The sequence below is a fragment of the Alosa sapidissima genome, chromosome 3 (assembly GCF_018492685.1).
Source record: "Alosa sapidissima isolate fAloSap1 chromosome 3, fAloSap1.pri, whole genome shotgun sequence".
Taxonomy (NCBI): Eukaryota; Metazoa; Chordata; class Actinopteri; order Clupeiformes; family Clupeidae; genus Alosa; species Alosa sapidissima.
In genome coordinates, this window is record NC_055959.1 from 27,369,998 (window position 1) to 27,383,084 (window position 13,087).

A 13,087-nucleotide genomic window follows, 5' to 3' on the forward strand; every position below is an offset into this window, starting at 1 on the left:
AAGTGAATTGTCATTTGGGATAAATCCACAAGTGGCACAGCTAAAAATAATTTGCCGTGCGTGTCATCTCCCTCTCGCCTCGGGATGTGACCGGGCTGACAACCATCGCTGCGTGAACATGACTCCCCGCGCTGCCCTCTGCTCTTGACAATGTCCAAAAAACCCAGAGAACAACTAAAAAGTAATTGTGAAAGAAAGTGTGGCACTGCAAAAAAATACCTGGTTCAGGGGTTTCAAAGACTGTAGGCAAGCTTCTACACAATAACCAGAGACGAAAAAAGAGATAGAATGTAGGTAGAAAACATGAAAGGAAAACAAGGAAGCCGATATGAACAGTTCTTTACATCAGTCTCACAGTACAGTCCATGGTGTTTGAATACCTTTAGAATATCTTTTTTAAATTGGAAATAATGAGAGTTAATAAGCCGGTGTTATGAAGCAACCGTAATAAGGTCAGGCATCACAGGCACCTCCACTTCTCCTTCTGCCTGTCACATTACCTAAAGACAAAACGGCCTCTCACGCTAACGATGACCTGACACAGTCGCAGAAGGTCACACGAGTACCGGTGCCATCGGCGACATTTTGTCGTATAAGACGTTGCCCCCCCATCCTTTGCCTCTGAGACAAGGTCACTCCGCTCACACAAGACCTTTCCTCGTCTCGATTGTTGTCTCTCTTCTCGAGATTTGCCTAATGAGTTTGGAGTCTAATTGGCAGCCATGTCCCTGTTCCCTCCACACTGCCAAGCATCCTTAATGCAACCCGAGATAACAAGGCCATTTTCTGATCCGACAGTGAGAAATAAAACCCAAGTTTTACAATTAGCAGGAAAAACTTCCCAAGTTCCAATGTCATTTTATGGCGCATGGCCAAAGGCTAATTTAACAACTTGCCACAATCATTTTGCTAATTTCACAACATGAACATAACATTTTCAAAAAACTTTTTGAAAGGGAGCGTTGAGGGTGACATGGCACCACTGATGTTCCCACAACAGGAAACGTTTGGATGGAATCGTTACGTTTGGATGGCTACTCCAAGCTTGCTCGGTCTCTTGGATGACTGGCTGCACTGTTGGAAAATAGATGTTGTTGCTGCTTGGGTGCTTGGGAAGTGCAGAGGACTGTGCACTGGCAATACTGGGTTGATGGGAAAAGAGTTTGCTTCACAAGTACTTTCTCCTTGAGTAGTTTGATCAGTTGATGGACTACAACTCAAAGCTGTCTCCTGCTAAGTGCAATTTTCTTAAGAGATCTGTAAAAAGTTTTTGGACCATGTCATTTCTCAGGAGGGCATTGCTCAGGACCTAGATAGAGGCTATAGCTAATGTCTCTCAGGCAGATCTGATGAGGCCTGATGACTGGCAGTTTAGAGTCCAGTCTAGATACTATCCAGACTGGACTAGATAGTGTCTAGACAAAATTGATCTAAACTGGATGACAGGTAGGTGACAGTGACTGGGGACAGAGGAGGTGAAAAACTCAGATGAAATCAAACAGGAAAGTGCCCCAGTGTCCTCTATCTGTGGAAGTCCGGTGTGGTCTGTGTCAGATGGGTGTGTTGATACGATGGGTCCCTGTATGCTGAACTGCAGTCAAATGTTCACTCTTGACCACACTGGTACACTAACCCCGCTGGTACCATTGCATCAAGATTCCCCCCTGGGCACGCATTAGGTGGGGTAGGGATGTCTAACCCTGAGAATAGGCTCATTCAAACAATGTGTGCTCAGTGGGTGTGGAATATTTTAAGAGAGGCTCATTAGGTTTAAGGTATCTTCATTTATATGTGTGTCCTCCTTACTGTACGCTGTTCTCTCCTTTGGGGGAAAAGGGTGTTAATGCTTTCTGTCTATTGCATTACACTTGAGCTAATTGTAGTTCGGGCTGTATTTCCTGTTCATGAGATACACCTCTGCTGCCAATAATGCCAATTTCCGTATGAAATGAACACCTCACAACAGATCTGAGTGAGCTCCTGTTTTATCACAGAAGGGTTCAAAACGGTTTGAATCAGACCTTTTTCGTTCTTGACCTTTTCTTCCTTTATAATCCCTCAACCACTTTGCACTGCCCGTCATTGTTGTGAATATCATGGCTTGCATGTTTCTATTAATCTCTGGCACAACAGAGCAACCTAAGAGGTAGGGCAAGCGACTAGCTCTGGTATTTATCATAAACAAAATTAAGGACATAATTGGTTTGTTGACTGCACAGAGCAGAATGCCTTGTTCGCTGATGAGATGAGCGGAGACCGAGAGCATGGTGCATGGTGCTCCCCGAGCAAAAACTATTCGATAAGAATCGATTCGCTGTCTGTGGGAATATTGGCTTGCAAAACTTTGGTGGTCTTGCGGTATTGGATTGTATTTTTTGTGTAAATGTCTAGATGAATTTGAAGATTTGTTAAAATAATGTCTTGGTGAAAGTTCCTATGGTGAATGTGTAGACTGCAGGGCTACTAATGTTTGAAACCAATCTCACAGGTTTATAAATAAGAGAGGAGAGAAAGGACTGCTGTTTTTGACCTCTCCTGACACTCTCTAACATACAGTATTATTGCGAGGGTGTTTTGGACACACACCCAGAGGGACAGAGAAAGAGGAGAAATAGAGAGAAATAGGAGGTGAATGTTATAAGTAATGTACTAAATACTCACATACACACACACACACACACACACACACACACACACACACACACACTCAATGAATTAACAATTTATTAAAATATTGCCTAGAGCTATTAACAATTCAAGTTGATACACTTAGAGAGATGCTCATTAAAAGAAAGATAACACGGTCTGCATCTATTCTTCAAATATACAGACTGCCTTGAAAAACTAATACTGAGCAACACGCACAAACACACACACATTTACACCCTCTTACACACACACACACACACACACACACACACATTTACACACTCTTACACACACACAAATACACACAATCTAGTAACTTGCTGATAATGTTCGTGCAGCCTTACCTTCCAACAAAGAAGGATGACCTCGATAAATATGGAGAAACTGTCTAGGCCTACTGTATCTACAGCCCTGAGCAGCTATTGATTTATCATGTACAGTAGATCCTTATCTTCGCATGAGGAGCACAATGTTAGGCAGAGCTAGGGACCCAAGGGGGCATTCAAGGTGCAGCCATATCATACTAAACACCCTCCCACTGTTCCAGACTCAGCCATCTCAGCATTGCAGGGTTCTCCATTTCCTCTGGCACTGATCCCAGATTACCAAGTCATTCGGGACGCCATAGACAACAGGTGGGATGAGCATCTGAGGGCAGGGCGGTGTTATCGAAGGAATGGAACTTATGCTAGACATGATAAATGATGTTCTGGGAATGCGTTTGAAAATAACATTATAGTGTAATGCCCAAAGAGACTAATAGAGTGTCTAATATGTCCAGAATGTATCAGTAACGTCAGAGCAGTGTGTTAAGCAGGGGCAGTCATGGCCTACTGGTTAGCGCTTCGGACTTGTAACCGGAGGGTTGCCAGTTCGAACTCCGACCAGTAGGCACGGCTGAAGTGCCCTTGAGCAAGGCACCTAACCCCTCACTGTTCCCCAAGCGCTGCTGTAGCAGGCAGCTCACTGCGTCGGGATTTGTCTGTGCTTCACCTCACTGTGTGTTCACTGTGTGCTGAGTGCGTTTCACTAATTCACGGATTGGGATAAATGCAGAGACCAAATTTCCCTCACGGGAAATATTGTGAAATTAATGTCCCATACGCTAACTGTGATATTGCATGCATCTTTTTACTGGAATGTTCAAAAGTCACCAAAATGGTGTTGTCACACAAGGACCCTTTTTAGGATGACACCCCCAAACAGTCCAGTGCACAGAGGTGAAGTAACTCCACCTGTAGAGAGGGATGCACGTGCACCCTCTACCCATCAATAACTACCCCATCTCACCCTCCACCCATCAATAACTACCCCATCTCACTCTCCACCCATCAATAACTACCCCATCTCACTCTCCAACCCCTTGTGTTGACAAACAAGCCCCAAGCCAGAGAGGAAGTCAGAGATGGATCGGTGTGTGTGGGCTAATTATGCAGAGGTTTATAATTGTGATTATTATTCATACGCCGGGATTGGAACTCTCCCACCTCGTTTACATATTTGCGTGCTTTGCCCGACGCTGTCAAAACAAGCTGAGCTGTGCTTGTTTCTCCCACCACCACTCCTCTCTCACTCCATCCCTCAGATGAGCTTTTCATCATTTATTTAACCTGCTTACCATTAGGATAATTACTGTCATGGAAGCGGCAGTCTTGATGGTTGATAGCAGATGCAGATTTTTCAGCCAGTGTCCTCCGCATGAAAAATTAGATGAATCTTCGGGCAAATGTTTGCAAGTCCGGATATCATGGGACAGTGTGGTGCGGTTGTTTATAAAGTGAAACCACTGAGAGTCAGACCTGCTGCTTGATTGTTTTTCTTGTGCAGAAGGATTATTTTTTTTCAAATTTGAATTTCCCCTTGGGGATCAATAAAGTATCTATCTATCTATCTAAATGCTGATAAATAAAATAACCCACACACTATTGACCAGCGTCAAATAAAACAACATCAATTCCAGTGATTGCTGTAAGCTTGTGAATGACCTCTGGTGACAGAGTGTAATAGAGAGGGGGGCTTATTTCACCAGCTGCATTGTTCCTTCAAATAGCACAGCTGCACAAATTCAAGCAGATTGACACCAACCTTTACATTGCTCTCTGCTCAATTACTTGGTGAACAGCATTGTTCAAATGGCACAGTGCTCACACACACACACACACACACACACACACACACACACACACACACACACATAGGCATGAACACACTCGGGCGCGCGCACACACACACACACACACACACACACACACACACACAGTGTTATTTCACTCTCATTTGACCCACTGGTATAATCTTATAATCTAGGGCTCCGCTGTAGTTCCTTTGCTGCTCCAATTGTCTTGTATCTCTGATAGCTCTCTATTTCTCTCCCTCTCCCTGTCTCATACATACACAGACACAACAGTCTCTCTCTTTCTTTCTCTTCCTCTCTCTTTTTCTCTCTCTATCTTTCTCCTCTCTCAGTCTCATACACACAGACAAAACAATCTCTCTCACTTTCTCCATCTCTCTCTTTCTCCATCTCTCTCTCTTTCTTTCTCTATCAATCTGTCTCTCTCTCTCTCTCTCCCTCAAGTTTTGTTGCTTTTAGCCTCAACCACAATTCGCATGGCATCCATCTATCCACATGCACTCACTCTAAAAGGAAGGTAACTTGGAGGCGGAGGAGGTGTGGGACGTGTGTGTGTGGGTGTGTGTGTGTGTGTGTGTGTGTATGGGCTATTGTCACCCCATGCTCCATTACTCACCAGTGATGGGATTTGTCTACACCCCGGGCCCCTGGTAAAAGCCAGTACTTGAGAATCAGACCAGACCAACGGGTGTATTTTCTTCCATTTTAGTGGAAATCTGCAGACAATGCCTCTGAGGTCACCTTATTGCCACTGTCCCACTGGGCCCAGATGGGGAAATTGCACAGTGGTGGTGGTGAGAGGGCTGCTTGGGTGGTACCAGGCGGGTGATGTGGTTCATTCTCCCGTGTCATTGGCCATCGCAGGCGGAGATGAGGCCATGGGCTGCCTTGCTTTTTTGCCATTTTTTGGACAAACAGAAAGTGTGTGTGTGTGTGTGTGTGTGTGTGTGTGTGTGTGTGTGTGTGTGTATGTGTGTCTGTGTGTGTGTGTGTGTGTGTGTGTGTGTGTGTGTGTGTGTGTGTGTGTGTCAGGTCAGAAAATAAGCTTCACTGTAGCAGAATTTTTTAAAGGCAAATCTGTCCTTGATTGATCTGACCTTGTTTGTGGCAATGTGGTGATGTCAGTCTCTCGCTCTCTCTCTATCTCTCTCTCTCTCTCTCTCTCCCTCTCTCCCTAACCCACATCCCCCTTTCGCATTGCAGATCATACGTATAAACATGTCAGTAAATCAGTCCAGGTCATGAATCCTTGACCAGTGTTAACCCCGTCTCTCTCTCTGTGTCTCTCTCCCTGTGTGCGCAGGTGTTCACCCGCTATGGGAAGTGCTACATGTTTAATGGCCCCGAGGAGGGCAAGAGTCTGCGCACCACCATGAAGGGAGGCACGGGCAACGGCCTGGAGATCATGCTGGACATCCAGCAGGACGAGTACCTGCCTGTGTGGGGCGAGACAGGTACACATCTACATGCCTCTCATTACTGCATGACACTGTATATTACATGTATGATTGATAACATGTTGTTTTTTTTAAACTTTTAAAGACTTTAACTTTAACTTGACAATTTGTCAATTTCAATACATTACATTTACAAGCGGAATCGCAGATGAATAATTTATGTGACCACTTTTATCAACCCAGACAGATGTTCATGCATTTTTGTGCTGGGAACACACACACACACTCACGCACACACACAGACACACACACACACACACACACACACACACACACACACACACACTCACGCACACTCACGCACACACACACACACACACACACACACACACAGACACACACACACTCACACACAGTAAAAACAAATGTTCCGTGTGACACATTGCCATCGCAAAACCCAGTGCACTTCACCATCAGGTAAACGGGTGTCATCGTTTATAAGCGCTGTCATAAATTTCCACCTTCTGCTTTATCTCTGGCCAGCAGAGAGAACGAACGTTCAGCGCCAGACAGCCCCTGTTCTAACTTCACCCGCCATCAGCACAGCAAAACCTCCCCACACTCCCCTGTTCCTAAACTGCAAGAAAAAGTCTGTTGTCACAATCTTTATGGCTGTTTTATCAGTGTTTTCCTTGTTAAGACAGCCGGGGGGAGTATCCAACCGTGGGCAGCCTTTTTCATTTCCCTCTTTACTTCACGGGCGCCGGGCACAGTGGTCTCTGCGCAGCGGTAGGCTGAAGGACTCCTCCAGTCTGAGCTGGTCTGAGCCCGGGTGGCTGTCTGTCACTGCTAGTGTGGCACCACACAGTTGATGTTGCCGTAAAAATGTCAATTTTCTTTGCTCTTAATTAAAACTCCTTAATCAAAGGTGTTAAACCCCACCACACAAAATATTTATTTCTCTCTCTCTTTCTCTCTCTCTCTCTCAAAGCATTACCGTCATAGTTAATTATTCATACCCCTGGCAAATATTGATTTGATGTTGATTTTCTCTTTATTGATATGTTTGTTCTGACTGAAAATGGCACTATCACATGCCAAAAGGTTGCAAGATAATATGAGACAAACATGGAATCAAACAAAGTAGCGTTTTCATCTTTTTTAACATTTTTAGGAAAAATGGCATGTCCAAAATTATTCATACCCTTTTTAAATAATGGAAACATCTTTATTTGCATTCACATCTGTCAAAATGGTTCTGATAATACCTACCAAGCCTCTCCATGTCTCCACAATGATTCTAGACTGCACCTTTTTAACAGCAATCTGGGTTTTGAGTCAAGAACGATTATTTGCCAAGAGACCTGTCCCAATAGGCATAATTTGACCATTAAACCCATTAAAGCATACAATAATCCAAAACATACAGCCAAACAAGTCAAGAAATGGTTAACAGAGAACAATGTCACATTTCAGAGTGGCCCAGCCAGAGTCCAGACCTCAACCTGTCAAAAAAGTGAGTACAAGGCCAGAGTGATGGCAAATAATCGTTCTTGCCTTAAAACCCGGATTGCTGCTAGAAAGGTGATCTACAATCATTGTGGAGTCATGGAGAGGCTTGGTAGGTATTATAAGAACCATTTTGAGAGCTTTGATGGAAAATAAAGATGTTTCCAGTGATTATTTAAAAAGGGTATGAATAATTTTGGACATGCCATTTTTCATAAAAATGTAAAAAAAAAGATAAAACTGCTTTTTTTTGGATACCATGTTTCTACCACATTGTCTTACAACCTTTTGCCATGTGGCAGTGTCATTTTCAGGTAGAATAAACATATTGGTCAAGAGAAAAACAACATTAAATCAATATTTGCCAGGGGTATGAATAATTTTGTTCTTAACTGTATAAAACTTCAAATAATAGCCCGGGCTTTTATTTTCCCAAATCGCCAAACTGCACCGGCTAGTATTTGAGACAGGCGTCTATATGACACAGGCCTTTAATTCCCTTCACACAAAACTTTTCCTCTGCAAAGAAGGAAAATATTATTGAATTAATTATTTCAAACACACAGAATGTCTACCCATATGACTAGGCTATCCGTATCCGATGATAAGCTTCAATTACGGATTATCATTAATTTAGTGGTGAGATGTTGTTCACTGATTGAGATAAGATCCAAATAGCGGAGATAGCCAGGGCGGATTAAATACGTTTTAATCAAAAGTAATTTACAAAGAGATTCTACCACTGAAAGCTAATATGTTTGACACTAGCAGCATATCTGTCCTCTGTCAAATACAGTTGCATTTTCAGCCCAAAACCGTTCAGGAATTATTTATGCAATTATTTAGGCCATGGGAGGCAGTATGCGGGTAACATAACCGCCAGCCAAACTGCAATACACGTGTCTCGGTTGTTACTCTAGGGTAGACAAACTCACTTTCTGGAGCTATACTGCCCCATCTTTTATGGAATGTGGAGTATGAATTGATTTTTTGGCAGACATTACACATGGCACCTTTAAACGTGTTTTACCTGCTAGGCAGCAGCTTAGCCACATAACACGGATTCCCTGGCAGGTGTAATAGAAAGAAACAAAATTCCAGTGGATATTTCACGTCTTCTCAAAGACTGGCGGCTGTTTTTTGCCAAAAAAATTAAGCCAAAACACGTCCGTGAATTTAAGGATTTTAACCGCATGCTGTGAAGTTACATGCAGGTCTCTTTTACGGAGGAAACCCATGCTAAAATGAAACTCTGTAGTCACGAATTTGATCATGTTGGTATGAATATATGTTGTAGTATGTGATTCCTACAGTGTAAAAAAATATACTAACGTCTTAGAAACGTTGTAAAATTATTGAAATAGATTAAGAAAGCCACCGCTATGACGATTTCAATGGTTAGATTGATTTGTTTAGATCCAGTGAAATTGCTGCCTTGGCAACGCTACGTCATGGCTTCGGGACTCTATACGCCACCCCTAGGTGAAATTGGGTCACTCCCCGCAGTCCCTAGAGTTGGATGAGTGAGCCAAAGCGTTTTATAGCCGACCCAGCCATTGTCCTAATCTAGAAACGGCCCGGTTAGCTTTAGCTTAGCGTAGTCGCTGTAATCCGGCGATTCCAGCTAGCATGTCGTTGCAAAAGTGAATCAAATAACTAATAAATTATTTCTCGTAACCTGTACATTCACATCGAGTAAAAATATCAATGCAAAATAACACGAAGGGATTTACTAGACCAATTTAGATTTGGAACTATTTTCGGGCATAGCACCGGCAAAGCACTGCTGCCAGGACATTGCCAAGACATCACGCAGCATCAATGCATTTTTTTTTTACTTACTCTGTGGACAGTTGTCCACTGGGTCCACTCGGTGTGTTGTTTTCCAGTTCACTTTATCGCGCCGGGAAAAAAAAACGGAGGACTGCAGGATGGATCATTGCTGAGAAGTCGTCGGTAGCAGTGACACAAGTGCGGTCACGCTCCTCTTCAGGAGCGTTGCCCACCATCGATGGCAGTATTTTATCCCACTCTGCACAGCACAAACACTCCATTTTAGTCGGCATGGGTTGGCACACTCCACACTCACACCACCAGTTCGTGTTTGCTCTCGTTCTCTCATCCGACTCGCCTTGACTAGTCGCAATGTCCTCTCTTCCCAGATCCAAAGCTCGCAACTCCTCTTCAGTGAACTCAGGTTCGAAAAGGGTCTTGGATCTTGGTAGTCAAAGTCATCATCTTTGTCTATCGTGTAATCTTCCATATTCATCGCCATTAGAACTCTTAGAGAAAGCCCACATGTCAGTGTCAGCCTAGTAGCAGAGAACTTGGTAGTCACGCTGGTGTATTGCCGGAAGTTGAGGGTTTTCAGATGCTGCGTGATGTCTTTGCACCTGGCAGCGGTGCTTTGCCGGTGCTATGCCCGAAAATAGTTCCAAATCTAAATTGGTCTAGTAAATCCCTTCGTGTTAATTTGCATTGATATTTGTACTTGATGTGAATGTACAGGTTATTCACTTTAGCAACGACATGCTAACTGGAATCGCCGGATTACAGCGACTACGCTAAGATAAAGCTAACCGGGCCGTTTCTAGATTAGGACAATGGCTGGCTTGGCTATAAAACGCTTTGGCTGAGTGACCCAATTACACCTAGGGGTGGCGTATTCCTTTAAGTGACATTCGGTTTTTGTCATAACAAGTTAGGGTTAGGATGAGGGCTAGGGTTAGGGTTCATGTGTCAGGACAGTGTTGAGTGTTATGTCGATACTGTCAAGTAAAGTGTTACCAAAAAAAGAATAACGTTTGTGAACCCTGTTGTTTTGTTGCCGGCATAAAAACGAGTATAGGCTTACCATTGGCCTATCCTTGTCATAAAATATTTTGCCTAATGCGCAAATTTTAAACAAATGCATGATTTGAACTGTCAGAGTCGGACATAGCATAGGCAACAATTTTGAACTTTGAGCTTTCACCACCGCAGTCTTTATTAATGCCATCTTATCATAACGTAGCATGCACAATCGGCTCCATAGAACTGGCTTAAACAGGCGATATAGCGGGTTTTAGGAGATTAAATGCAAACTGAAACTGGCCTTTATTTATCCAAACCTGTAGCAACACCAGGCGTGTAAAAGAAACAGGCATCTATTTGGGACTGTTTTTGGGACTTTTATTTGAAGTTTTACTAGTATAGTATAGAGTCTTTATTGTCCTATAAGGATATTCTTTTTCACACATATCATTGTTACATTCCATGCAGGATGTACACAGCCTCATACATATAACATATAACACCCCCCCCCAATTCCCTCCCTCCTCAACACCATACAAGCAAAAAGGTGGACAGTGCAGACAACATAAAACACAAAAGGATAGGGGGAATGGGTAATTGTCACAGGAGTTTGTTTAGTGCAGTGATTGCTGAGGGTATAAAACTTTTCTTAAAGTGTGCTTTTTTCCAGTCCAGGGCTCTGTATCTGCGGCCAGATGGGAGTAGGGTGAAGAATCGGTTCAGGGGATGGTCAGGGCTGCTTACTATGGTGCGTGCAAGGCGTGTGGTGGCTGTGTCATTTGCATCAGTGAGGCTGGGGGTGGGAAGCTGTATTATCTTGGATGCTAAGTGTGAGATTTTAATGAGTTTGTTCTTGCTGGTGACATTTAGTATGGTGAAGAAACAGGGGGAGCAGTAGAGTAGAAGGGGTTGGATGATGCTTTTGTAGAGTAGCAGAAGGAGATGGGGGGCAACATACAGTGATCTTAGTTTGCGTATTTCATACAGTCTCTGTTGTGCACGTTTCTGTGTAATGGTGACATGTTCATTGAAGTTAAGCTTATTGTCAATGGTGAGACCAAGCTATTTGAAAGTGCTGACCTGTTCAACTGGTTGGCCATGGATGGTGATGTGAGTGAGTCCAGGGGGTGATTTTGATGCATGAATGACCAATTCTTTTGTCTTGTCAATGTTGAGTTGGAGGTAGTTATCAGAGCACTACAGTGCAAAATCTGTGATGGACTGGTGGTAGGCTGTGATGGAACTGTTGTCTGTAAGTAGTCCTACTATGGCTGTGTCATCTGCATATTTGTAGTAAGTGATGTTGGGTAGTGAACACTGGCAGTCATTTGTGTAAAGTGTGTACAGGAAGGGACTGAGTACGCAACCTTGGGGGGTTCCAGTGTTGGTGATGATGGTTGATGATGTTGTAGTCCCTATTTTCACTGTCTGTGGCCTGTTGCTGAGAAAGTTGTTTATCCAGTGGATGAGGAGAGGGGTGACATTCAGGTGCTGTAGTTTCTTGATGAGTTGATGGCGCTGGATTGTATTGAATGCGGAGCTGAAGTCAACAAACAGAACTGAGGCAAAGTTATGGGGAGTCTGGAGGTGGTGAAGGAGGGAGTGAAGAAGGCATGCCACTGCGTCCTCTGTCCCCCTTTTCGGCCGGTATGCAAATTGGTATGGGTCCAGTTGTGTGCTGACAGCAGGTAAGATGAGTTGTAGTATGATTTTCTCCATGTATTTCATGATTATTGGGGTGAGTGCGACCGGACCCAGAGGGTGGGTATTGTTGCTGTCCTGTAGGATTCCCAGAAGATGGAGTGGAAGATGTGAGAGAGCTCCATTGCGCAGCACTTCAGCACTATTGCCGGGATGCCGTCTGGCCCTGGTGCCTTGCCAACTTTGCACCTGGCCAGCTGCTGCTGAACATCCTCCTCTGTGAAGGGCGGGTGGTGAGGTTCATGGGAGGGGAGGGTTCTGAGAAGTTCCTCACAGGTGGGAGTGTGGTCATGGGTGTCGAACCGGTTGAAGAAACTGTTCAGAGTGTTTGCAAGATGAAGAGGGTCCGAGCTTGGTTGGTGATGGTGGTTATGTTCTTGACCTTGACGGTTTACAGTATACATCTTACTTGACTTTCTCTCCTTAAAGCATTATATGCCTCTCTATCTCTCTCTCTCACACCCCTTCAAAGTCTCTCTCTCACCCCTTCTTTGTGTGGGTGGCCAGACCTGTAGGTTTGTTATGTATGAGTCTGTGGCTGAGTTAACAGGGTGTCTCATGGGCTGAATAAGCTTCTGTGGTGCCTGGCAGAGCAACCTGTGTAGCGCTCAGAGACTTCTTCCCTCAGTGCTCAGGAATAACCTCTCCTCATTTCCTCTCCTCTCACTTCTCTGGGCCTCAGGTTCCTGTTTGGAGTTCCTGTGAGTGTCTCATCATTGAAGAAGTCAGCTTGTATGACATGTGTGTGGTGTGTGTATGTGTGTGTGTCGCTCCTTTATTCTCTACAATTTGGCGTGTGCATGTGTGTGTGTATGTGTGTGTGTGTGTGTGTGTGTGTATGTGAGAGAGAGAGAGAGATGGAGAGCAGGTGTTTGGGTGATGTATCTGTGAGTCTGCATGTATC

The 13,087-nt window shown here is 44.1% G+C and overlaps 1 protein-coding gene across 3 annotated transcripts in view; it reads left to right on the top strand.

Moving 5' to 3' along the window:
• Positions 1-13,087, top strand: part of asic2 (acid-sensing (proton-gated) ion channel 2) — a 387,486-nt gene that overhangs the window by 325,836 nt on the left and 48,563 nt on the right. For all 3 annotated transcript variants that reach the window (XM_042084878.1, XM_042084877.1, XM_042084876.1), the window contains one exon: positions 6,087-6,237. In XM_042084878.1, coding sequence (XP_041940812.1) covers positions 6,087-6,237 — 151 coding nt within the window. The remainder of the gene's footprint in view (positions 1-6,086; positions 6,238-13,087) is intronic.